This window comes from Achroia grisella, unplaced genomic scaffold (genome assembly GCF_030625045.1).
Source record: "Achroia grisella isolate CSIRO2021 unplaced genomic scaffold, CSIRO_AGI_Agris_v1 utg640, whole genome shotgun sequence".
Taxonomy (NCBI): domain Eukaryota; kingdom Metazoa; phylum Arthropoda; class Insecta; order Lepidoptera; family Pyralidae; genus Achroia; species Achroia grisella.
Genome location: NW_026712977.1, coordinates 1,912,241 through 1,937,405, shown reverse-complemented (window position 1 = coordinate 1,937,405; position 25,165 = coordinate 1,912,241). Strand labels below are relative to the sequence as shown.

General features: G+C 31.8%; 1 protein-coding gene across 2 annotated transcripts in view; it reads left to right on the top strand.

Annotated features, from left to right (window-relative positions):
- LOC131849211 (bestrophin-4) overlaps positions 1 to 25,165 on the top strand; it is a 56,166-nt gene that overhangs the window by 27,077 nt on the left and 3,924 nt on the right. For both annotated transcript variants that reach the window (XM_059199227.1, XM_059199226.1), the window contains exons 5-9: positions 18,044 to 18,173; positions 18,436 to 18,674; positions 21,020 to 21,148; positions 21,859 to 21,966; positions 23,577 to 23,807. In XM_059199227.1, coding sequence (XP_059055210.1) covers positions 18,044 to 18,173; positions 18,436 to 18,674; positions 21,020 to 21,148; positions 21,859 to 21,966; positions 23,577 to 23,807 — 837 coding nt within the window. The remainder of the gene's footprint in view (positions 1 to 18,043; positions 18,174 to 18,435; positions 18,675 to 21,019; positions 21,149 to 21,858; positions 21,967 to 23,576; positions 23,808 to 25,165) is intronic.

The following is a 25,165-nucleotide window of genomic DNA, read 5'->3' as shown; positions in this document are numbered from 1 at the left end:
TTTGTTTAGTTTCTTAATAATTGACAGCAGTACTTAATAGATATATATGTTTTGTACATAGATACTAAATAATATAAATAGAAAACATCCAGCCAATATCTTAATCCCCCCCGCGACCATCGAAAGGCACTGAAGTAGAATAATTGATCGTTTTCCAATATTATTTTTCTATTAATATTGATAAAATATTACTTTCTACGCTGTGCTGAATTATTACAGTTACGCAATTTGATATAATCCATATCATAATTATATTACGTGTAAAGGAAACTTACTTAAACATGATTGAAACATAAACATGATTACTTAAACAATATTGTCAAGTATTGGAAAGAACTCATTATAATTATTATTATAGCTTTTATTCATACAACTTATTCTGTTAACAGCTTTAATATAACAACTTACTTTATTTACCTTTAAGGAAATCATATTTAACAAATATGATTTATAGAAAATAAACCACAACTAGGTTTTACCTCGAGTAAAATGTTGTTGCGTTACAGAAGCTTTGACAGTTAATAAATATTGTTGTATACTGATTAGCCACTGAATCAAATTTGTATTCAAATAAAAAATTTCAATTCAAATATTAGTTCTTTTACTTATATACTAATAATAATCTTGTTTATACTCCTGCCTTTCTTTTTATGTCGTGACAATCCACTTTATAAAAATCTCACTTTTTCTAGCATGTTTGTTCTATTTACTATTACTATTATATATTTAATATATATAATAAAACTACAACAAATATTAATACAAAAAACTTGACGATTATAAGTGACTAAAAAGTCTTACATGAATGAATAATTTTTAATTTGATTTGTGTAATACAAGAAAGCAACATTAACAGTGTAAATTCACAGAATATGTAACAGTAGTTTGTAAAGTGACGAGACATTGCTAAGAAGAGAAATCTTCGTGATTAAGTAATTATACTACAAGAGGAGGAGACTGTCAGGGTCGCCTACCTTAAAAAATTTAACCTCGTACGAAGAACTCAAAAACCTCGTAGATTGTCTTAAATTGACTCTCTAACATCGTATATCATGATATTTTGATCGATTTCCGATGGCCAAAAATCTGGTACAGGATTCTTATAAAGTAGACATCCCTGGAGACTACTAACAAAGATTCTCACTTATTTCTGCCGTTCGGAAGCAACTAACTAACTAATAATGTAAGGTATATTTTTTGAGCAAAGCCCTTAACGATTACTTAAATGAGAAAATCTTATAAGTACAAAATGTAAATAAACTGGCTTTAAAAAAATAAATTCCGTTTGTATTCAAATGGTAGCGTTGCCTACCGCTGTATCTTGGATTAATTTTTGTCGTGTTCTTTAATTTAATTCATTTGTGCACTGGTATTTCTGTAACTGTCTGGGTGTGATACTCCTGTAGTCAGAAATATAAAGTGTTACATAATTTTTTCATTGATGTCAGCCAAGCTTAATCTAATAATCTCTCGGCTAATTTGGTGTAACTACTAAGCTGATGCCTATACGATGTGATAGTTCTCAGAAATAGTACCTTAGAAGTGTCACACAATATCTGCTTTTCACCAAGTAGGTTGTTATCTGATTTATTATACAATTAGAGTAAAACCGTATATAGAAGTACTTTTTTTTGTTAATGATGAACAAGCTGACGGACCACCTGATGGAAAGTAGTACCTTCCGCCATATATGGACCTCATCGACACCACCCGTTACTGATACCCTTTCTTATAAACACTAATTAGGCTATTTAATCGTTAATTTAATGTGTCTAAATCCAAAGGAAACAAAGAGAATATTGTTTTAATTTATATTTCGATTGTGAAGAAAACATTAATAACAATTAAAAAAATAAACTGAGAACCCGCGACCATCGGAAGTAAGGCCGGGTCTTAAACAGCTAGACCATCAAGGCCGTCATAACATATACATACGATATATCCACATTGTCTGGTACAGTGTGAATGTACCGTGCTTGCTTGTACCAATACCAAATCTGATGGTTGACAATGATGCGTCATTACTGGACTTTGAGATTACATTTGGCTGACTTAAACACCTACAACATTTTGCACATAAATACCTGTTTAATACAATGCAAATGAAATATGTATAGGAATGACTTTCCGCCATATATTGACGTCTTAGCTGTAATGATCGAGCTAGTTTTTGTGGATGATGATGGAATGGCCACACCGAAATTAACGACAAAAAGGCTAACTGAATTTAAGTCATTGTTTGACAAACGTAAAATGAAAACCTCTGTAGCTAAAAATATACATATAATTTTCTGATCATTATCTGTACATGGAAAAAACTATTATAGGCGACTTAAAAACCTACTGGAAACCCAAACAATGAATTTAGCTTCGGTTTGATAAATTTCTATTCTATTCTATTCTCTTCTAAACTGTTTTCTTGGTTGTTTACAATTTGCATTGATATCTATGATAATAGTAGGTGCCGGAGGTGTATAACAAAATAATTACTGTTAGAATTCTTCTTTGTGCGCGCTAATGTCAGAAATCGCATGACTGATTTTGGTAATAATTTACGTCTATTTTATTGTTCGTTAAGAGTTTATAAATAAAATATATATTTCGGACTAAGATAGTTTTAGGTAGAGCCAGTTTCTTTCTGTAATTTCTAAAGAATAATTCTGAAATTCTCTAAAAACTAAGTGACTATATTTCTAATTTGCTCCTTAAATTTATAATTACTTGCATTTAAATTATTAGTACTGTTAACAAATAGACGTAGGTACGTGGTTATTGCTTGAAAGAATATCGGATGAAAGAATGATGAAACACATAATTCCAATGCGAAAGTGAAAGGATGCAAGTAGCAGAGTAGACCTAGATTTACATTGCAAATTATATTCAGATAGATCGTTTGTCTGTTTTTATAACTCTATAGAATAAAAAATAAAAGACGCTGAAAAAAAAGTAATGAGTACAATGACAGAAATATGCAATATGGTCTGTAGTGACCTTATCCAGATAAGACATCATAACATGAAAAAAGAAATGAAAACATTTCAAATTTTCTATATTCGTTTTGTTTCCCTTATCCATTGATTTTATAATTTTTATTCCTCTTATGATTTTATAACTAGTAACTATTTTGAAATATGATTTAATATTAAAAAAAGGTATCTATTTAACCTTTATTAAACAGAAAAGAGACCATTAAAATATAAGTGGAATTTTAGACATTTAATTTAAACGCAGATCTTCATAAAAATATCCTCAGATTTTCCTTATATCAGATTTTAGCAGATACAGTGTTATTTCCCATTGTTATAAGTTGGTAAGCACAGAATAGATAAGTATTATCTACAGCCTTCAATTCTCTTCATATGCACAGATAATGTTTCGTTTTAATAATCTTTTCATTAATTCTTTTGTCAATTACAATATAAGGATAATAATCGCGTGTTTAAAAGTGAAGGTCTGCACTAGCTTCACTAAAGCTGATTTTATTCAAGCAGAACTTACCTGCAATCATCATGCAGTGATACCATGTAGTTTGTTGACAGATCAAATTTATAATCAGATATGCAAACAAGCTCATGGTCACCTGTGGTAGTGGTCACCCATATATATGAACACTACCACTATATGATTCACGAGTTGACATTCCTGAGAACTAATATGTCATCCCTCTTATCCTGTTATTAGACTGAAATCTTTTACCAATACAATGTTTGACGGCTGAAATAGATGAGACAAAGGTGAGCTGATACAGGTTAGTCACAAATGACTTTTCACAAATTCTACCTCTCACTTCTAATTTTCGTCACAATTGTTATGATTATTTTTCAGGGCTTTCCTGAATAATTTAACTTAAAAATATTTGGAATTTAACTGGAAAATGTCTACTTAAGTTCTTACATTCTTTTTACTACAGAATCATTGCAATAGTATACCTAATTGTTTTTTTTCCAGAAAACAATGGCTTTCGTATGTCCAAAAATTATGTGAACGATATAATATACCTATGTGTTGCTTCTTCATAAATAATATCTGTATTAACATACTGGCATTGCCTGTAGGTGGAAATATATTCAGTTTATTCTCCTACATTTACACAGATTTTTACTAATGTCTAGTATATTTACTCTCTCCTTTGGTAATAGTTTAGTAAAAAGAATAAAGTAAGCAAGAAACGCTATTTCTTTCGTAAATAATAAATAGATTTTATTAAAATGTCTTTCTTTAATGTATTCCTTCACATTTTAGTAAACTAGCGTACCTGGCCAGTACGTTGTTTGGAGGTCTCTGGGCCTTTTTCACACCAATGGGCTTGAATATTAATTCAATGAAGTCGGCTATCCAATTTATTAGTATTATGGTAAATACTGCTACTTGTATGCGTGACTGTCGCTACCATTGACCTTCATGAGGCGTATGCACCTCCACTAATTGGTCTACCATCTCCCCTAATAATGGCTAGCCTTCTATCCGCGATTATGTTCCCATCCTATAACGAACATGTAATAGTAGGTAATTTAACTCTTTAACAGTAGCATTCGATTTTTAAAGAGTTTTAATCTATTCGAATAATGGTGGGTCGCACGCAATCAAAGCAAAGGTGTGGTGTAGGTATATACATTGGTTCAACGTCACTTATTTGCACAATCCAGTGTGGGTGACAAATTTACAATATACCTATGCATCTCACTGCCATCTACACAATTATTTGCTCCTTTAATGGTTTGACACATAGTATCAGTTCTATTTCCTATCATTATCAACTAGTACGTATTTCTGTTCTTAATTACAATCTTGTGATCGGCGATCGGCGAAGAGTATTTTTTTTCTAATTAAATGTAAACATATTTTGCTCTGTATATAATAATGTATTCGTAATTGTTTTCTTTTTTTAATCTACTATATTAAATAATTAAAATGACGGCTACTTATGCCTACTACAAAAGTTTACGAGCTATGTTTTAGTAAAGTTAACTTAACGTAACATAATAGCTACCTTTGCATCGCAGTACATAAGTGCATCACAATAATAATTTTATTCATCTTAATTATGTAGTCCATGTTATTTGATAGCAATCTTTTTGCCTTTGTAATTGTCTAGAATTATTATTTACCTCGTACGTATTTACGTAGCTGCAAGATAATGTTCTAACTAACAATTACATAGACTTGAAATATTACGAATAATAGGTATGAATATTAATTTAACCTTCAAAGTGGTTAATATTAATTGATTCCTCTTTATTTTTAAATATATGCAGACCTAATCAAGACATTTAATATTTGTGGCTATTTGGTACTCAAAATATTATTGCAAAATTAAAGTTTCCCTACATAAGTTGTATTGTTAAATACTTAATTTTTTTACGTAATAAAAAATAAGTAAAATAGATGAGTCGCAATCGTCGCTAATCGAATTGAACAGCGTAATTGATATCACATAATGAGTTTGTGACACTCGTAGAAACTCCTAAGTGTTGCTATTCTTAAGGACTATATTTTTATGCCTCAATACCCTATAATTTCACTGACACATCGAATCAATTAAAATAAAACAACTTCCAAAGACAACTGCCTGCTTTAAAATTTATTTCCATCTAAATGAATTGACATACTATCTGAGGACCAAATTGATATTTTCGTCTATATATAAGTGTATGAATAGCGCTACAGACATGTTATCTTGACGCTTGCTATGGCAGTCTTTTTGGCCGATAAAATGCCATGTCTTTTATAAAGAAACCTGCTTGGCAGCTAAAATTTGTGAGGCTGAGATACCCACGAAGACTTTGTACTAAGTGTCTAGTCTATAATTTGAGAAGTTATCGCTTAACGATGTCACATAAAGCAAGAATAATGTAGGACACGATATAAACAATAAAGTTGGAAAGGTACCTTTTTTGAGTTACTAATAATGAATCATTATCGTATACTTTTCACTTTATACCAGTTTGACTGTACTGTTTCAGACCACCCAATACCATCGTGTGAAACTAGCAAAGCAGAAAGTTACACAGAGGTGTGATGTTACGTATTTATGCTGCATAGACACGACTCGAATAATTCCCAGTATTATATAGATTATTATTGCTTACATACATTTATTGGAATTACTTCACATTGTACTCGTATATTGTTTAAAGAGAATATTTTTTTTAATATTCAATTCTTGTGACATTTGTTTATTGTTAAATTGGTCTTGGGTTAATAGAGAACTGATGTACCTACAACTTACTTGCATGCATTCTTTATACTCTCTATTCTTATATTATACATATACTGAGTGAGACCGGTTGTAAAAATGAATGATATAAGATGGTTCTCCGTTAAAATTAATTAACTCACCACAATGATGGGCTGCCTCATCTGACTTTATGCTGTCTTGCCGGAGGGATGGCGGGGTGGTGTGGGATTTTTACCCACTAAAAACCACACGATGTATCTGGATGTATAGTGTCTATGCCGGAGCTCAGGGTTTCTCCATGTGTATCCCACCCCGGGCCTCGTCATATACCTGCAGTTAGCCTGCAGAATTACATTAACATCGTAAAATATATAAACATGCGAAAGTGTGTCTGAAAGCTTATTTGTTGCTTTTCTATGACCAAACGGCTGAACATATAAATTTTCTCTGAAAATGAATTATATCACAGGAACCGACATAGAATAACTTTTCAAAAAGCAGACGAATTCGTGAGTCCATTAATGGAGATATAAAAGATATCATACCAATATAGAATGACATACATACTTATGTATGTGTACAAATGTTTGTATATTGAGAGGATCGAACCCACACTCATCAAAAACAAAGTGTGCTAAAACTACAGGAGGTTTTAAAATTATTTAAGAATATACATATATATGTTGTTCATTAAACTGAGGTACGTATGGGTAAACATTAAATCCTTAGTTTTTATGCCGCAAGCAAAACAAGTAATCTATTGCTGGAGATAACAAAAACAATATTAATGCGATATAGTAGTTAGGTGGTCGACTGGATACTTAAATTGTTATTGTTTTGTTATGTGCTCGGTACAAGATAATTACAGTTCCATAACAAATTACCACATCACGATTTTTTAAAATTACTAATGCGTTATCTGTCATTCAATGTCGTTTTATAAGTGTTTTCTGTATTTATATATAATATTATAATATTAGCGAAAGATGCACAAGGCTGAATTTTATTGAATGATTTTATCAATTACTTATTATAGTAAGTATTCAATAGAAATATAGATATTCACTTATTAGTCATAAATGACTAATAAATAAATCAATATTTTAAATAATTATAAAATACGTGTGATTTAATTGATAGATTGTGTATGGAAACAATAAAATATATAAATATTTTACATTAATTAATCTAAAAAATATTATAAAATAGAGTCACTGCCGGTGTCTGTTCGCTGATATCTTTTAAATAACGCAACGGATTTTCATACAGTTTTAAGCAGTCGATAGTGTGAATCAAGAGGAAGGTTAGAATGTATAATACATGCGTGTTATAGTATAGATTAAGCCGAGAAATTAAAAGATTTGTAATGCATCCGTGCGAAATCGTGACGGATCGCTAGTCATCATTACATATATTTAAAACAAAGTCGCTGTCGCTGTCGCTGTCTGTTCTTATGCTTAAATCTCTTAAACTACGCAACGGATTTTGAAGCGGTTTTTTAATAAATGGAGTGATTCAAGAAGATGGTTTATTATGTATAATATATGTACACGCGTGCGAAGCCGGAACGAGTAGCCAGTTATATATAAAATTATATTATTACGATACAGATTTCGACGATAAGTTTGCTATCTATCTATTCACTCGTACATTGCATATCGATATATATTAATATTGTATAGATAGGTTCTCCTTTCCATTCCTTATCAAATGTATGTCGTTAGAAAACTCGTGGGAAAGCTATTTATTAGCTATTAGTTGAGTGGTATATAAATACGATGAGTTTAATTGTGAAATCACCGGATGTCTCAGGTTTACTAGTCTGCCATTCGTCTGGATTGGATTATGTTATGACTGTCCAATTTTTGTTATTGTTGTTTCGCTTTAGACCACAAGAAATGATGTAAATATTTATAACAATTACATAATATAGGTACATATTATTTTCAGACAGCTATATACTGTATGGACCCATTGTAATATGGTTTTGATTACAATCTACGATTGCACAATGCGCTGTTCAAATTAATAGTAAAAGTAATTTTCCAAACTGTGAGCCAAACTTTAGTGCTGGACAGTCCATTTATCGAGGAAGGCTGTATGGTATATAATATTAATACAATAATAAAAATAAAGAATTCACACAACGCCATTTAGTCCCAAGATAAGTAGAGCATTAGTCAACTGACATATGAAGATACATCTTGTTTTGTAAATGGAGACATAATATACTTAGAAAAAACACGGACCGATACAATCATATTCATGAATACAAATGTTTGCACCGTGCGAGAAATCGAACTAACGACTATCGGAATTAAATAGGCGTGCTAAACCGCTAGACCACTGACCCCGATATAATCTCACGTTGTCTATTAGAAGCAGAGGATTATTGAAAAATTTAGCAGTAAGGGGAAAACTAATTCTCCATCTCTATCTGATGAGAAGGACGAAGCTACGAAGGTCAGCTAGTCTAAAATCTTTTTAACAAGTCACAAGCATAAATAGTTTAGCTTTCTATTTGCAGGCTAGGCTATATGTATCTTGTTATTTTGAGGAACATTCGACGGCCTCGGTAGTGTAGCGGTTTAACACACCGATTTAATTCCGATGGTGGCGGGTGCGATTCCTCGCACGATGTTTTGTATCGGCAACATTTGTATTCATGAGTATGATTGTTTGTATCGGTTTGGGTGTTTTCTTTGTATATATGTATATGTTTACAAAAAAAATATCTAAGTATTTTGACAGTTGTCTAGTACCCATAACACAAGCTCTGCTTATTGTGGGTCTAGATGGCGCTGTGTTAATTGTCCAAAGTTATTTATATTACTGCCCAACAGTCGGAAGATAATGCATTGTTATGATGTAGATGATTTTTTATTTCATCATCTTATTAGGAAATCTTCTATGTCTCATACATTCTAGAACAATGGCTTCGTTTTAAATGTGGTACCTACGCTTACCAAGTTACTGCATCTATAACACTGAAGCAAAAAAAGGTGTTATAAGTTTATCGTGTCTGTATGTCTGTCTGTGGCAACGTTTAGGAATTACCTAGACAAATGGACCGAAAAAAAAACTGCATAAATACAGTCATCATCAGTCATTTACCATAAAATGAAATAAAGTTTTTTTAAAGCAGACATGATCGAGAATATAGGCTCATCAAAAAATTATTAATACGAATTAATAACGTACTTAAGTACCTAGAGTCAGTCAAGAAATTTGAGTTTCGATTATTAAATAATAATAACTTAAGAAGTAGGTAATATAACTTAATTTACCTATTTCATATCTTCTTAGAATTTCTATTTATAAGTTTAGTCACAAAACATTGTTTTAAGGTAAATTGCTTGACAGTTTTTTGCAGTTATTATGGGGAAAATAATTGGTTAGTTTTGCTTCTTTTCTTACATTTTTTTAATATATTTTCCTGTTCAACCTTATTTTACGAATATTTCAATACCAAAATTAGTCAAATCGGTTCAGCCATTTTGGAGTTATAGCTAGTCTAACAAATTTAATTTAATTTTTAAAATTATATATACATTATTATATATACATAAAAGATATACATAGATAAACTCGATCATAGCGTTATGTAATACATAAAGTGATAATGTCTCATAATCACACTCAACAGAATATTAACATCGTTTTTGTAAATTATGGAATAAATTTTATTAACATTAAAGTCATTATTATAACATTAGCATGTAAATTAAATATTAATTATACATTCTTGTATTTTATGATTTCATTAAATTATGAGTGTACTTAATGAATTATACATTAGGCACCCGTATGCGTTTGCCTAAAGACGCATTAGATAAATTCCTGTTAGGTGTTAACACGTAATGTCCATTACGACCCGATAACGTTAAAACCTCGCTTTAATCGTGAATGGAATGCGTACCTATATATATATATAATACCTATTTGAAAATTCATTGTTTATTTTTGACAAAAAGTAAGATATTAAGTAAACGCGGTTTCACCCGTATGAAAATTCTTTGTGAAGTTTCATCAAAATCCGTTCAGTGTTTTTTGCGTGAAAGAGTAATAAACATCCATACTTACAAACTTTCGCATTTATAATATTAATAATTATAATTATTAATAATTCGCCCCGGTTTCGCCCGGGTGTACATGTATTATATAACCTTCCTCTAGAATCACTCAATCTATTAAAAAAACCGCTTCAAAATCCGTTGCGTAGTTTTAAAGATTTAAGCATACATAGGGACATTCAGCGCAGCGACTATGTTTTATACTATGGAATAATAGTGATTAATAAGTTTATACATAGCTTTTATCAGAGATATAGTTAAAAGATAACCTATATCCTTACCTAAATTTATGTAATCTATTTTCGTATAAAAACATCGGCCGTATAGCCTTGTAAACGTAACAAACAAAGAGACAGAAATCTTTTTGAATTTATAAGATTAATATCGATTAAACAGATATTAAAATGCTGAATATTCATATTATTAGCTCTTAATAATTTAATCTCAGGACAATTCACACAGCGCCATCTAGACCCAAGTAAAGCTAGCTAAAGCTCGTGTTAGGCTTAGCTTGTACAAGATAACTGACACAAATACTAAATATTTTTTTTCGTAAATACATACATATTATAGATAGAAAACACCCAGACATATACAAACAATCATACTCATGAATACATATGTTTGCGCCGTGCGAGGAATCGAACCATATACTATATATATATATATACCATCGAGATCGTCTAAGCTCTTGTAATAAAAATGTATATGTCAGATGACGTAATAGAATCAAAAACAGGCAAATTATTAGATTTTTTATGTTCCCAGAACGGGCCAATCGAATTGTTGCGTACCTACTATTAAGTTATTTATTACACACAAAATATATAAATTCAATAAGGTTTATATACTTACAATCTTATTCAATTTATATATTGTGGCCAGTTTCATTCACAATTATAGTGTTTGCTTTATAGCCACCTCTGCACAAACAAACCATAATACGAGTATGAAATCGCGGGAACAGGAATAAAATTCAATATTTATTATAATAATACTCTAGTAAGGGGGAAAGGGGATTGTTAATAATGGGAACTAGTTAGAACCTACTGCTAGCAATGTACCATGGTAGGTCGACCTCCACGCAGTTCCCCTGGAAACCATCGTAATATGTTCTTGGTGAATTTGTAACAATGGGCTAACTGATTTTCGTGCACATCATGTCATAGTCAGTTGGTGCCCCGATAGCGTAAACTATCAGTGCAGGCGGGTGTATCATTCTATAATCATCCATAACGACACTAGTAATTCTATACAACATATATTCGTTCGGTACATTCGCACATTTTAGGCATACTTTAAGGACATTATAGTATTTGTTTAGTTAGGGGTCGCTTTCCGGTTATTCCGAGCGTTATGCACCGAGTGTCTGCTCAAAGTATTACCCCTGCCAGACGCCATTGCTCGACGTCTGTTGATGAGTGGGGAATAAGAGGGCGATCGGACGACAGACAGCCACATGCATTTAGTAGTCGTGTGAAAAGATGGCGCCACTGACTGCCAACACGTGGTCTATGATAAATAGATAATATTTACGATTAATTTAATATTATATCCTTCGTTTATAAAACAATTAAGTGCCCTTGTAATGCTTCATTAACACTGGCGTGATGTGTGGCATTGTACACTACCTATATGCTGCTCATTATGTCTAGTGGATCATTACCTATTAATTGGAAGCTGCGAGAGTGAACAATTATTTATTAATTTAATCTAAGGTAAATATTTAAATAAAATTATAACTTTGTTACACAATACAATACTTAAACTCATGTCTAACTATATACCGAATCAAGAATTTATTAGATACATAAATGGATTTAATAATAATAATGACCATTTTCCGCGCACTGCTGGAAAAATAATTACATGCTCATAGTGTTAATTGTGTCAAGCTTATAAACAATATTTCAATGTATCTTTAAGTGATTTGCATATTAAGCCTGTAACTGGGAGAAATTTTCGTCTTCCCTCTTATCCTATTTGATTATCTACTTCAGAATTATGATAAAGGTACATACATATATATATTACCTACATTTGGTAGAACACGCAGAGCACTTTGTATAAAATATACCACCTTTGGTTTTGCCCACCTTTATTTTACCTTTTTCAGCTGCCAAGCAGCTTCCTTTGTGAGCTGTGTTTCACTTTAACTCACCCCTTAATATGTATAATATATTTGTGAAATTATAGAGTGTAGTGGTAAAATAATTTAGTCCTAACGAGGTAATATCAATGGAGCTGTTCAAGTATATAGCTGAAAGTTGCAATTTACCATCTGATTGATTTGTTACATATCTTTGTTTTCCATTCCAGGAACATATAAAGTACCTACATAGAAATGTTTACCATTTTAATAAAAATTAGGTATTGAGTAGTAACAACATTGTCACCTGTCTGTTTTAACCGTGAAAACATCGCAGCTCAAGGTCTCTCTCATTCTAAATTAGTCTGTACTTTTTATTGTTGCAAAACACAGTGTATCATTACTATTAGCTAGGGATCCCGCAAATATTATGTAGGTGTTATTATGTACAGAATAGGTAGTCTGTTTTATGTTTTTTGCTTTTTACGAATAGTTAATGAAATCGATACAGAATATACTCGTAGGTACTACAGGGTAATACTATCAAGGGTTATTGTAACTAGAATTCAGCCAGGTTGATTACAACTTTTTAAAAATAAATATTTCTTGCAATTTAATATAAATAAATAGTTTTTATAGCTTAAAAAATATATGAGAACAGTTATAAAGAATCTTGTGTGGCCAGCCATGAATAATTTAGTTTACATTGCCTTCGTCATATTGTTTATGTTGTCTTTGACATACGTGACAACCACAGCTCTTTTATTTATTATAACAAGTAACATTTACAGTAAAAAATGTATGTGCGAGGTGTTGAAGTCCTGTCAATAGTACTATTGAAAATACGACATTCATCGGAAAACTTTCAGAGTACCTTCTTTGGCTTTATGAGAGTAGCCTTTACAATATTTTTTATTCCAATTATGTGGTAGTATAATTAAATATTCTTCTACATATATCTGTGAGACATTTATATTTGTTTTTTTTTCGGGGTAAACCAGTGTCAAGTGCAAATCAGTGTCCTCGCTATAGTCACCGCATAACGCGGCAATGATAAAAAAAAAGTGTAATAAATTTAATCTACTTCTAATAATGTAAAAGGTGTGAAAACCTAGATTTCTATATAAAAACGCTTTAATATTAATCATTTAATTTAATATTTGCTTCAGATCATTTTGCTCTATTTATAATACTGTTTCGAAGAACTTAATTAATTAACTTAATGCAATAATCAAACAGTTAATTAACGTACAAAACAATATCCATCTTTAAAAACTAACATACGACTAACAACTAATACGTTAACGAAAAAGTAAATACCTAGAGACCTATTATTAGTATAGACAATCGGACCACATAACGAATGTATCGATTAATATGCATGTATATAAAAAAATTACCATAAAACATTCCATGTGTAATGAAAAGCTTTTTTTAACTGTGAGATTTAAAAAACCTAGTGATTGAAAGTGAAGTTAATACCTAATAAATGCTTAGGCAATAAAGACAAATTAGTTTTATGTACATTGTCATTTTATGAATGTTTGTTTGATTCGTTCTATGGGATTTGCGTATGGTATTATTACACAGTTCGCAACCCTTAAATCGGCGGGTTGAAAGTACATTCAGTCGTTCCACAGTCAGATGTCGGCGGAATCGTAACTAGATGGCGCCGTGGCAAAATTAAAAGGCGCTATGGTTTCATTTTCGTCACAGGCTTATACTCTGCCCGTGCGAAATCATGTTCCATATATTAATCATAGACTGTTTTTATATGTATAGTTTATGGGAATGATGTATTAAGTCCTCATCAACACATATATTTTTGCATGTAAATTGATAGTAATATATCAATTTGCACTATAATTCAACTATCAGTAGGGTTAAAGTATCTGTATATACTAGGCACTAAACCAAGTTGTACAGATTACTACGATGTTGTTTTGTTACTGGTTACTTTGATTGTGTTATTTATATAATTGTTGTACAAATATAATAATTGTATAAGTGTTACAATTTAGACCGTAATTGTTGTCAATTCTATCTTGTTTTATTGGAGCTTAAATATTTAATTTTCTTTCTTAAGTGGTATTTACTTTCTATTTATAGACTATTTATAGAGAATTTTTACGTACATATGTGGTAAAATAGGAAGACTATGCCGATATATGTATGTAATTTATAATTTTGATCTTTTAATTGCTAACATATTTTTAGTAACTACTTGAGCATTGTTTAATTTTAGAACGATTTTCTGTTGCTTTTCTTAATTCCTAAAATTTTGGGTAAGAAGTGGAAAAAATTGGTTAGGTAATTATTATGGAGATTGTAAAAAGTGGTCAGGGATCCACCCTGTCCACCTCTGTCTGTTTATCTCAATGGTCAAGCAGCTTGCTTTGTTTCGTTTAAAGTGTGCGATAAAGTAATAACAGGATAAGAGGCATGATATTGAAATCTCCGGAATGTTATCGCATGCGATGTAGATATCCTGGGCTGTCTGACGGACATCACGTTATCATATATCTATGATAACATGATGTCCGTCAGATTATTCGCTTATGAATACAAATGTTTTGAATTGTTCGTGGAATTGAACCCGCGACCATCGAAAGTAAAGCGATGTGCTAAACAGTTTCTCAAGTACATTATATTTTAATTCGTAATTTATAGTTACTTTGATCTTGGTTCTGTCTATGAATTGTAAGTATATTTTTATTGCAAACAATATTTTTAATAACTAGTTTATTTTAAAATATGAATTTAACGAGCGGTTTTTTCTATTGATTGGCGAATGCTTCAATGCTAATATCCCAAGGTGTGAATATAGAATAAGATTTCTCATTTTTATGCTGTATTCAGGGCTAGAAGTTGAGGTTATTATTCACAAATAGTATACATTGCAGGTTGACTTTTAGGGAATTGTGTCTAAACATCATGAGGTCCTCAGTGATTATATACATAGTGGTATACTGCATCTGTTTTAATATTTTTATTAATCCATCTTGGAAAAGAAACAAGTTCATTCTATCAGTGCTGTAAATAGATTTATATAGGTAAACTAGCTGTCCCGGCAAATATTTGTTTTGCAAAATAAATTAAATCTATTAAAAATAGTGGTCGATGGTAGAAGGATGAATGATGGTGTAAAACCGCCATTAACACTTAGGGGTATAAAATTTTTTTATAAACCAATTCTCAGACCTACTGAATATACATATAAATTTCATCAAAATCTGTCTAGCGGAGGAGTATAAACACGAAACCTGTGATACGAGAATTTTAAATATTTGATATTTTTTACTAAGTAATAGACATATGACAAGTATAAAACAACTAGTATTGTGCAACGAATATGTGTATCGACAAATACATACATGATAAACAATTACCAATTGGACGCTACGCATAATGGGTACTTGTGTATTATTTGCTCTGTATTTTTGTACGTGCTATGTACCTAATTGAATTATATTGAAACAGGTGCGCGATTTATTGTTGCTTCAAGAACAAGGTTCTATCAAGGCGTACACGTATGTGGTGATATTAAAAACATATTGTACATATTTGTACGCAATACGAGCAAAATGCGTCTAAAATTGTGGTTTCGGCAATAAAATTATTTGCATGTCCAATCCAATGTGAAATTTAAAGGTATAATAAAAATAATTGCACATCTTAAGCGCTTTATGTAACGTAGATTTATTCATATCATAAAGTTATATTAATATGAACTTGAGAGTGTAAATTGCGAACTTTTAAAGATAATTTCCTTACTATGAGGTTTAGGCAATTATAGGCATAAATTAATGTATTATTCAGTAAGACTATAAAAAAGTAATATTAAAGACAAACAATAATACTATTATCAATTTTACTACAGACGTTAACAATAAACAAAAGAATATATATGCGTGTGTTTCAAATAGATAGTGGTGTGTGTAACGTTTTTTTATTATTTAATTTATTATGCATAATTTTATATAATATTAGTATTCTACACTCTATTATATTATTGTATATTTTTACTCCAATGTTCAATACGAAATTTCATACCCCTCCGTGCGCACAATTTTCGTAAAAAATGGGGTACGAAGTTTTTACTTCACGTATTAATATATAATAATAATCTCAGGAAAATTCACAAAGCGCTATCTAGACCCAAGTTAACCTAGCTAAAGCTTGTGTTATGGGTACTAGACAACTGATACAAATACTTAGATATTTTTTTTTGTCGTAAATACATACATATTATACTTTGAAAACACCCAGACCGATACAAACAATCATACTCATGAATACAAATGCTTCCACTATGCGAGGAATCGAACCCGCGACCATCGGAAGTAAGGCGGTGTACTAAATCGCTATACTAGACCACCGAGGTCGTAATGGTAATTTCGAATTTGATCGTTGTAGACTTTGTTCAAAATCATCTGCCTCATGCCGATGATGGGTACATCTATCTCACATATTTCGGTTAAAGGCAGTGAAATAACATGGTACTAGCCATGAATCACAGTCCCCCGGAATGGCACGTATGAGACTTTACATGCTGGCATGAAGTTGTTGATGTTGTCCTATGTAAATATATAGACGGTTATCACTTACCATGAAGTGGGCTGTCAGCTTGTTTGCCATTCCAATAACAATCCAGGTTGTCTGTAAGAGATAGTTTATAGCGATAAGACTAAATTTTGTTTTTATTTGCTGTTTTTCTTCTTGTATTTTATCTCTGTGCACAATATATTTTATTATTATTAACAAAAAATATTTTTATACTGATTAGCTATTCTTTTTTTTGTGCATGTTGCATGCTATGTTTTAAATAGGATAATTCTGATATGTGTCAGTGGTTCTCTCAAACCGATGATGTTTCTTGTATGTATATTACACTGTATCATCACTAAAACTTAAATAGACATCCATACTTATTATTGCGATGTTATTTATCAACCAGTCTTCTATTTTATGTTTGCACATGCGTAGCGAAGTGCTTGTCTAAATGTGATGAAATTTTATTTGTTTTGCAAAGCGATTATCTGTATATATTTTAATTTTTAATATATATGATATATATAGCATTTCCACGCTTTTTACTCAGCTTTAGTGTGTATGTATATATGTGTATTTTCCTATATATGTCTATCTATATATGTTTTTCTATTTATTTCTGAAGACATGATGTGTATTGTCATATCGTTTTTCAAGAACATCAACATGTAATTATTTTATTTCTTTATCTTCATGCCAGATCTTTTGCGGGTAAACAGAGGTTATTGGACATACTGTCTAAATATTTATAAACGTGCCATACCTTTGCTCCATAGGCTTTCATCTCAGAAAAAGTGTGTGTCTTAATAGCATTAATTTTTAGTAACATTTACATATTTAAAATAATATATTTCTACCATATAATCTTATCAATAAATGAGCACATTTCAGCTACAGTATCTGGGTATTTAAGAAAGGTTGCACTAACATTCATTCTGAGCAAATATGCATGATATCTATGCTTAGCCCATGTTAATTTGCTTCTGTATTGTACTACATCTACTCCTAGATTAAGCACAGACTATTCTTTTCTACGATTGTCAACTTTCTTTTACAGAAAAAAAAGCAAATTATTTAAATAAATAATATTGCATAACATCTTTAACAATTTCGTAAACACATTATTTCAATGTATATTTATTTTGATTTCAGGACGAAACTGGTAGGTTAATGAGACGAAACATTGTAAGATACGCGATCCTTGCATATGTTATCACACTCCAAAGGGTATCTTTAAGGGTAAAACGACGTTTTCCAACTTGGCAGCATGTTGTTGATTCTGGTAAGTGACCTGAACTCTAATTGTGGCGTCCATGCGATTTTATTTACGAATGATCAATCTCGCTATAGCGAATTCTAAGTATTCATTATTCACAATATTCAATATGATGCCCGCATGTGCAAACTGCAATAAAATATTGTCAGTAGGAACCTCATCCAATATAAATATAGTTTAAATGAATGCATCCTTCAATTTGATATTAAATTAATTATCTATATTTATCTATTTAGTCATGCTCAAGATAATAAACTTTTTGTTACAGGCCTCATGTTGGAAAGCGAAAGGAAAGTTTTCGAGAAAATGGATGGAAAAAGTCCAATGTCAAAGTACTGGATGCCTCTTGTATGGGCAACAAATATTATAAACAGAGCTAGAAAAGAAGGTCTAATAACGAGTGATCACATAGTACAGACTTTGTTGGTGGAACTATCAGATATCAGACGGCGCTTGGGGGCATTGATCGGATACGACACAGTGTGTGTTCCTCTAGTCTATACTCAGGTTTGTAACCAGTCCTTTTATGTCTCAGATTTAATATTGACCAATAATTAAATTTCTTTTTACAAATTAAAAAGTAAAGTACACAAGTAAAAACCACTTTTTTATTAAGCTTTTATGTAATCTCCCAATTTTTAAAATTATCCTTGTTAATTTCTAACTGAAGGAGAATTAATTTTATAGTACTGCAATCCAAAACCTTAAAATAACACAATTATTAAAGAAGGAAAGTTAAAAACCTGTTTCTATATCTATATATAAATATAGCCCTAACTAAAGAAACAATATATACCTAATTAATATTATTATGTATTATTAAGATATATTATGATAGATATTAATGGGATACTCTAGTGATTTTTTTTTATAATTGAAATGCCAAAGAACCTTGCGGTCCTGATGGTAAGTGGAAATAGCCGCCACTATACAATATATACTGAACAGTGCTACAGACATCTCCAGACACCTTCAATTCACATTCGTTAATGTTCCTGAAGTCTAAGATATCTCGCTTTTATTCGGTAATTTTATTGTCTTATCTCACCCTTCCACCGGGACATATAAAACAAATAAAAAATACTTTTGTGATACTGGTATACCTACGCAGACATGTCTACCTCGGTATAAATTGCTATCAATATGGCTACTTGTCCCCGTAACTAACAAATCTCTCCCCCCACCCTGCCAAGTACTATTGTTACTTAAATCTGAGTAAATAGTCCGATAATACGTAATAACCTGTTATTGATGCTAAAGGCTGTGTAATTATAAGATATACTTAGATATAATTTGTACACTTAGTTCAGGGTCGAACGTCATGTCCAATCGTTGTACAGAATTAATTTCAGTTGCTTTAGTTTTAATAGTTTTACTATAATAAATTCGCGCAGATCTAATCCATCGCTATATTTTCAACCGTCTTTAAGAAGGAGTTACTAAGTAACGTCTGACAGATTAACATGTTACAATGGAAATAAAATTAAAAAATAATAATTCTATCGTTAAAGTTTTTGAGGTTGGAGTGGGTAATGTCTGGTAACCGATTTTGGAAATCCTGTATTGGTTTTACTATATGAGGAAGGTAAGTTATAGGCTATATAACATCACAATGCGATCTCTATGAACTGAGCTGCAATGAAAAATGTAGCAAAAGCTAGGGAAATCTAACGCTGTTTTAAGTTGCGCGGATTAGCTTGTTTACATTAATTTGTTATTTTAAAATACAAATGATGGACTCGCTGATCCGCATTGAGGGTCTCCCATAAATTGCCTCACACCAATTTCAGTAAAGCCCTCCCCTTCTCCTCTGCCTCAACTTCAAAACCTCCGGCAGTCTCCTAGCAGGATTGACGGGTTTCTAGATTTCATAACTCCTCCTCGAACTCCATGTCATGTAATGTCCAATTTGTAAACCCTCCCCATACCATCATAATATGTAACGTAATTTGTAACTGATAATAATTACAGAAAAAAGTTTCTGGTGAAGATAGACTAAGAAAAATACAAATGCCGGTGTACGAGACGTGTTAGGTTATGCGATTTGAAATATGGGCTAATTCGTTCCAATGATAACAACCGTAACATAACAATTATCTGGGCATGCGGGCGGCGAGGTCTCACGTTTCTACTTCGTTATACGTGACTCTGTGATATGTTCTGCTGTTTTGCTGTATGTTGTCAATACAATGACTTGCTAAGAAATATTAAACTATTGTTACTAATTATAATACTTTGTTCTTAAACATCTTAAACTTAAATCTAGAAGTCTTTATTTGCTAAGTCTTTATTTTGTCCTAGTAATAGCGATTGGAAAATTATGAATATTTGCATAAAATAAGAGATCTAATTACGTTATATTATAAATATCACTATGCCTGTTAGAAATATGGAAAACAATTGATTTTATAACGAATAATGAATATATTATAATTATAATAAATTTATAACGAATATATATATATATTGTGAAAAATTCTTTCGCCATTAGAATGCTATTTTAGCCCTAACTAATATTAGGTACACCAGTCAATGACCAAATTCTTTGTATGAAGACACTAACTAACTCCTTACTCACTGAAACTTTGTAGTTGGATAATTTTTTAATCGTAATGTAGATACATAGATTAAGATTACTATTTTTGCCTCCTGTAGAAAAAATATCAGTCCAAATCCTTCAATATATGCATCTCAATTTATATTATTAAGTGTATAAACGTAATAATTTTTCATCGTACTTTAGAATTACTTTTAAGTATCGATTTAAACTCTTGATAACAATTTAAATTTCTTATTATTATAGCGTTATGATTATTTGTCCATAACTTATATATGAATAATTACTTTTTCAGGTGGTAACACTGTCTCTCTACACATACTTCGTTGCTGCTCTTATGGGACGACAATTGGTTCCGGCTGCACCTGGAAGCACGTCAAAATATGAACCTGATGTTTACTTCCCACTCTTCACAGCTCTACAGGTAGTTGTTTTTATAAATAAGAATGAAATAATGCCCCTGTTAAAGATATAAGCTGAAGAGGCACCAGTGGAAGACAATTGGAAGAAAATAACAATAGATTTCATCAAACCATGATCAACCTGATATGGTATCTACATTTTTAGTAATAAGGCCACTAGTGAACACCTCTCTTTTACCTATGTCCTCCACCAAACACCTAGCTTAATAAGTTGAGTATTGGTTTAAATTATATCCGATATCACTGCCAATGCATATAATATATGACAAGTAATAGAGTGCTTAGTTCTCGGCAACATGAGAGACAGAGATTGCTTATTCTTGTGATGAGTCTGCGTTCCATATGGATGGTAGAATAAAAAGTATGACTATTCAAAAGTGCTTGTATTGAGTTTATTTGAATAAAGAATATATATATTTCTATACATCTGATGTAAACTGAAAACTCAAACAAAAACTCAAATTTATTTATTTACATAGGACCTTTCGCCCTTTCAGCCCGTTCAGCCCGTTCACGTTATATGCTATGTCACGATCCCCACCGGTCAGTTCTGCCTGCCTCGGTGGTAGAAGTAGTGGTTTAGCACATCTTCATTATTGCTAGATATTTTTTATATCTAAGTACCCATAACACAACCTCAACTTACCATGGGACTAGATGCCGCTGGGTTGTTATTATTATTAGATACTGTAATCCTATTATTCTTTTTCAGTTTTGTTTCTACGTGGGGTGGTTGAAAGTAGCTGAAGTTCTTATCAATCCGTTTGGTGAAGATGATGATGACATTGAACTGAATTGGCTCATCGACAGGCATATAAAGGTAAAAAGATACACACGTATCGTTGTGCCTACACTTGTAATATTTCTATCAACACTCGGTAGTCAAAATTCCATTAGTCAAATTAAGTGTAAAATCAATCCACGTTACAACTCCGTGTCGAATGTACACGTTTTTTTATGCATGATAATGGAATGGCGCGCCCGCCTGCCCTAACGGTTAACGCTGGTGGGACGCCAGTGGAGGATGATAAGATGAGCATAAGGTCAGGTCAGTTAGCCCATCGTGATAAATGTACCAAGTATTTATCACGATGGTTTCCTGGGGAACCGCATGGAGGTCAACCTGACATTGGTACATTGCTAGCAATAAGATCATCAGTTCACGTTACTAACAATCCCCTTTTCCGAATCTCGAATGTACGCATTACTAATAAGCCATGTAGCATACTATCAAATAAACTTGCTAATGTAGTTCAATTATTACCCCTATAAACTTACTCCCTAGATAATACAGGAAACAAATAAATTAAGTAGCGACACCTCATCACATCATATTTATATAACGCAACATTGGTGAGGTGATAACCATCGCAGCACAACGTCAGAACGTTTGTCCCAGTTAGCGTTCAGTATCACTCGATTATTGACATTGTCCATTTGTTCAGTATGCATTTTGCTTGCCTCTTCTGCTATTTTGAATACAAATACACTCCTATTTTAATTCAAAGTCGCAGAGAACAAGTGTATTGGATTACTCTTTGGTTTGACATCAGTATTTTCTTCACCAAAGTCAGAAATATAAATGAACGACTAAATTTGTTATTTCTGGCCAATGGCCAGATATTAACTCACCATTTCTTATGTGTAATTCAGGGCAGTAATCCATTACGCCACGATACAAAAATTAAATAGAATGGAAAAAAAATTATTAAAGCATACACCACTACTCATGTCAATAGCGATGATTTTCGCAACATATTTGTAGTAATTATGATATAAAAATAGCAGTATTTTATGTTAAGAATATTGTTAATAATTTAGTGAAATAATGACAATTAATTATAATATTTTGAGGTTCTGTGTCTATATTTTAGAGCGTCACAAAATAATTGTAACAAACTGTATGAACGTGCTTTATATTTTTGTTATACTGCAATAAATATTATCTGTAGTAGTATTTATATATCTGATTTTGTACTATATGTATTTTCTGCAGTAATTTAACCGTATGATACTGTACATATAGAGTATATAAAAATATTCATTGATGTTATTATCCTATTTCATTTAGTACTTTTATTCATCTTATGATTTCTCTTCTAATCAATGAAAAGATGGTAAAAGTTTTTAAGTTTAATTCGCTTGGATGTCGTTTCGTCACCAGATGAACAGCTCTACGAACAACACGTTATCTTGTGATATCTGATATATACTTATGCGTTGCTATTCCAGATAACTAAGATGTCATTATTCTTTAATTTCACTGAGATATCCTTGCAGATTACTTTCTCCAGACTATCTTTGGTAATTTTGTTCAATAAAATGACATAAAAGGTCCTTTTGTCATGTCCGCGTAAATTGCGTATGCAGACGATTTGTGCAGATTATTCCTTAATTATAAGCACTGACCAATTAATTCTTCTATTCTAGGCAGCCTATATGATAGTCGATGAAATGCATGAGGAACATCCTGAATTACTGAAGGACCAGTACTGGGAGGAAGTTGTACCAAAGGACCTGCCGTATACAGTGGCCTCAGAACATTATAGACGTCACGAGCCGCCATGCTCAGCGGATCACTACAAAGTGAAAGCTGAAGACGCTGTGTATGCTAATGTACAAGCACCGAGGAAGAGTCATGATGAAACTTATGCTGATTATGTTAGTACCATCTTAATAATTTACTTCGGTAACGGCCAAATGGCCGTTGGGGCAGTAAAGTCCTTGAGTGACGACTGCGAACCGGAAGACGCAGCGTGAGAAGGCCTTCGACAAGGTGGACCGACGATTTGGTTAAGATCTCTGGAAAGCGTTGGCTGCGAGCAGCGCGGGACCGATCGTTGTAGAGATTTTTAAGGGGGGCTTTTGTTCAACGGTGGTCTTCCGGGCTGGAATAATAATAACACGGACAATTCACATAGAGCCACCTAATCCCAAACTAAGCAGAGCTTGTGTTATGGGTACTAGAAAACTGATATTAATACATAGATTTTTTTGTAAATATACACAGAAAATACCCAGACCGATACCAACAATTAGACAAATGTTCGTACCGTACGAGGAATCGAATCCGCAACCATCGGAAGAAAAGCGGTGTGGGCTTAATGGCTAGCCCACCGAGGCTGTCTACCGAAATAATGATGATGTTGAACTTACTACCATTAAAATAAACAATCGGGCCTTTTTTTTATACCATGGAAATGGTGGCAAACAAGCATGCGGTGATTATATTAGTCTAAGGACTCCTTAAGGACTATTGGTGTCGAGTTAGATATAACAATTTGATTAATTTGAATTAGTTTTGAACTGAAGTAATTGAAGTTTGTAATATGTCGGGATAGTAAACAACTAGGTTAATATACTGTTATTAATGTAACAATGGATCATATTTAATGACATATATACTTGAAATAAGTCTGCCTTCTGTCACGGGTTGCCACCAGGAATGTAATTTTACCCCATTTATTGATATAAACAAACTATCTTCAATATATACGTTGCTACCATATTCTCGTTAGTTCCTTGTACAGAGCACATAGTATTAGATTTTAAGATGTATATATGTAATATAAGGATGGTTTAAAAAAAATTTTATGTTTTAGATATTTAAAAAACATATATTCATAAACAAAACAAATATTCAGTTTTGCATAAATCGTCCATTTATACGGATTAACAGTAGTAATTTTGAAAGGCTCTGTTATACAAAATCCTTTCGGTTACAGTATTCTTTGGTAGGCGGTGATATAAGGGCTGAATGAATTTCCTTGGTGACAAATTTATGAATATAAGAAATGTTTTTTTATTAATCAAATGCTACCAAAACATTATGCTATGGTCCATATCAGTCTTGAGAATAACTTGATATCACTCTTTCTTCATATATACACTATGTCAATAACTATTATCAATATACTGTTAATTCAGTTTAGTCCTTAATAATTTATGTTGATTTGTCAGGAGTTGTCTACCCATGAAGACATAAAAATATTTTTTATAAAGCAGCGAAGAATCAATCC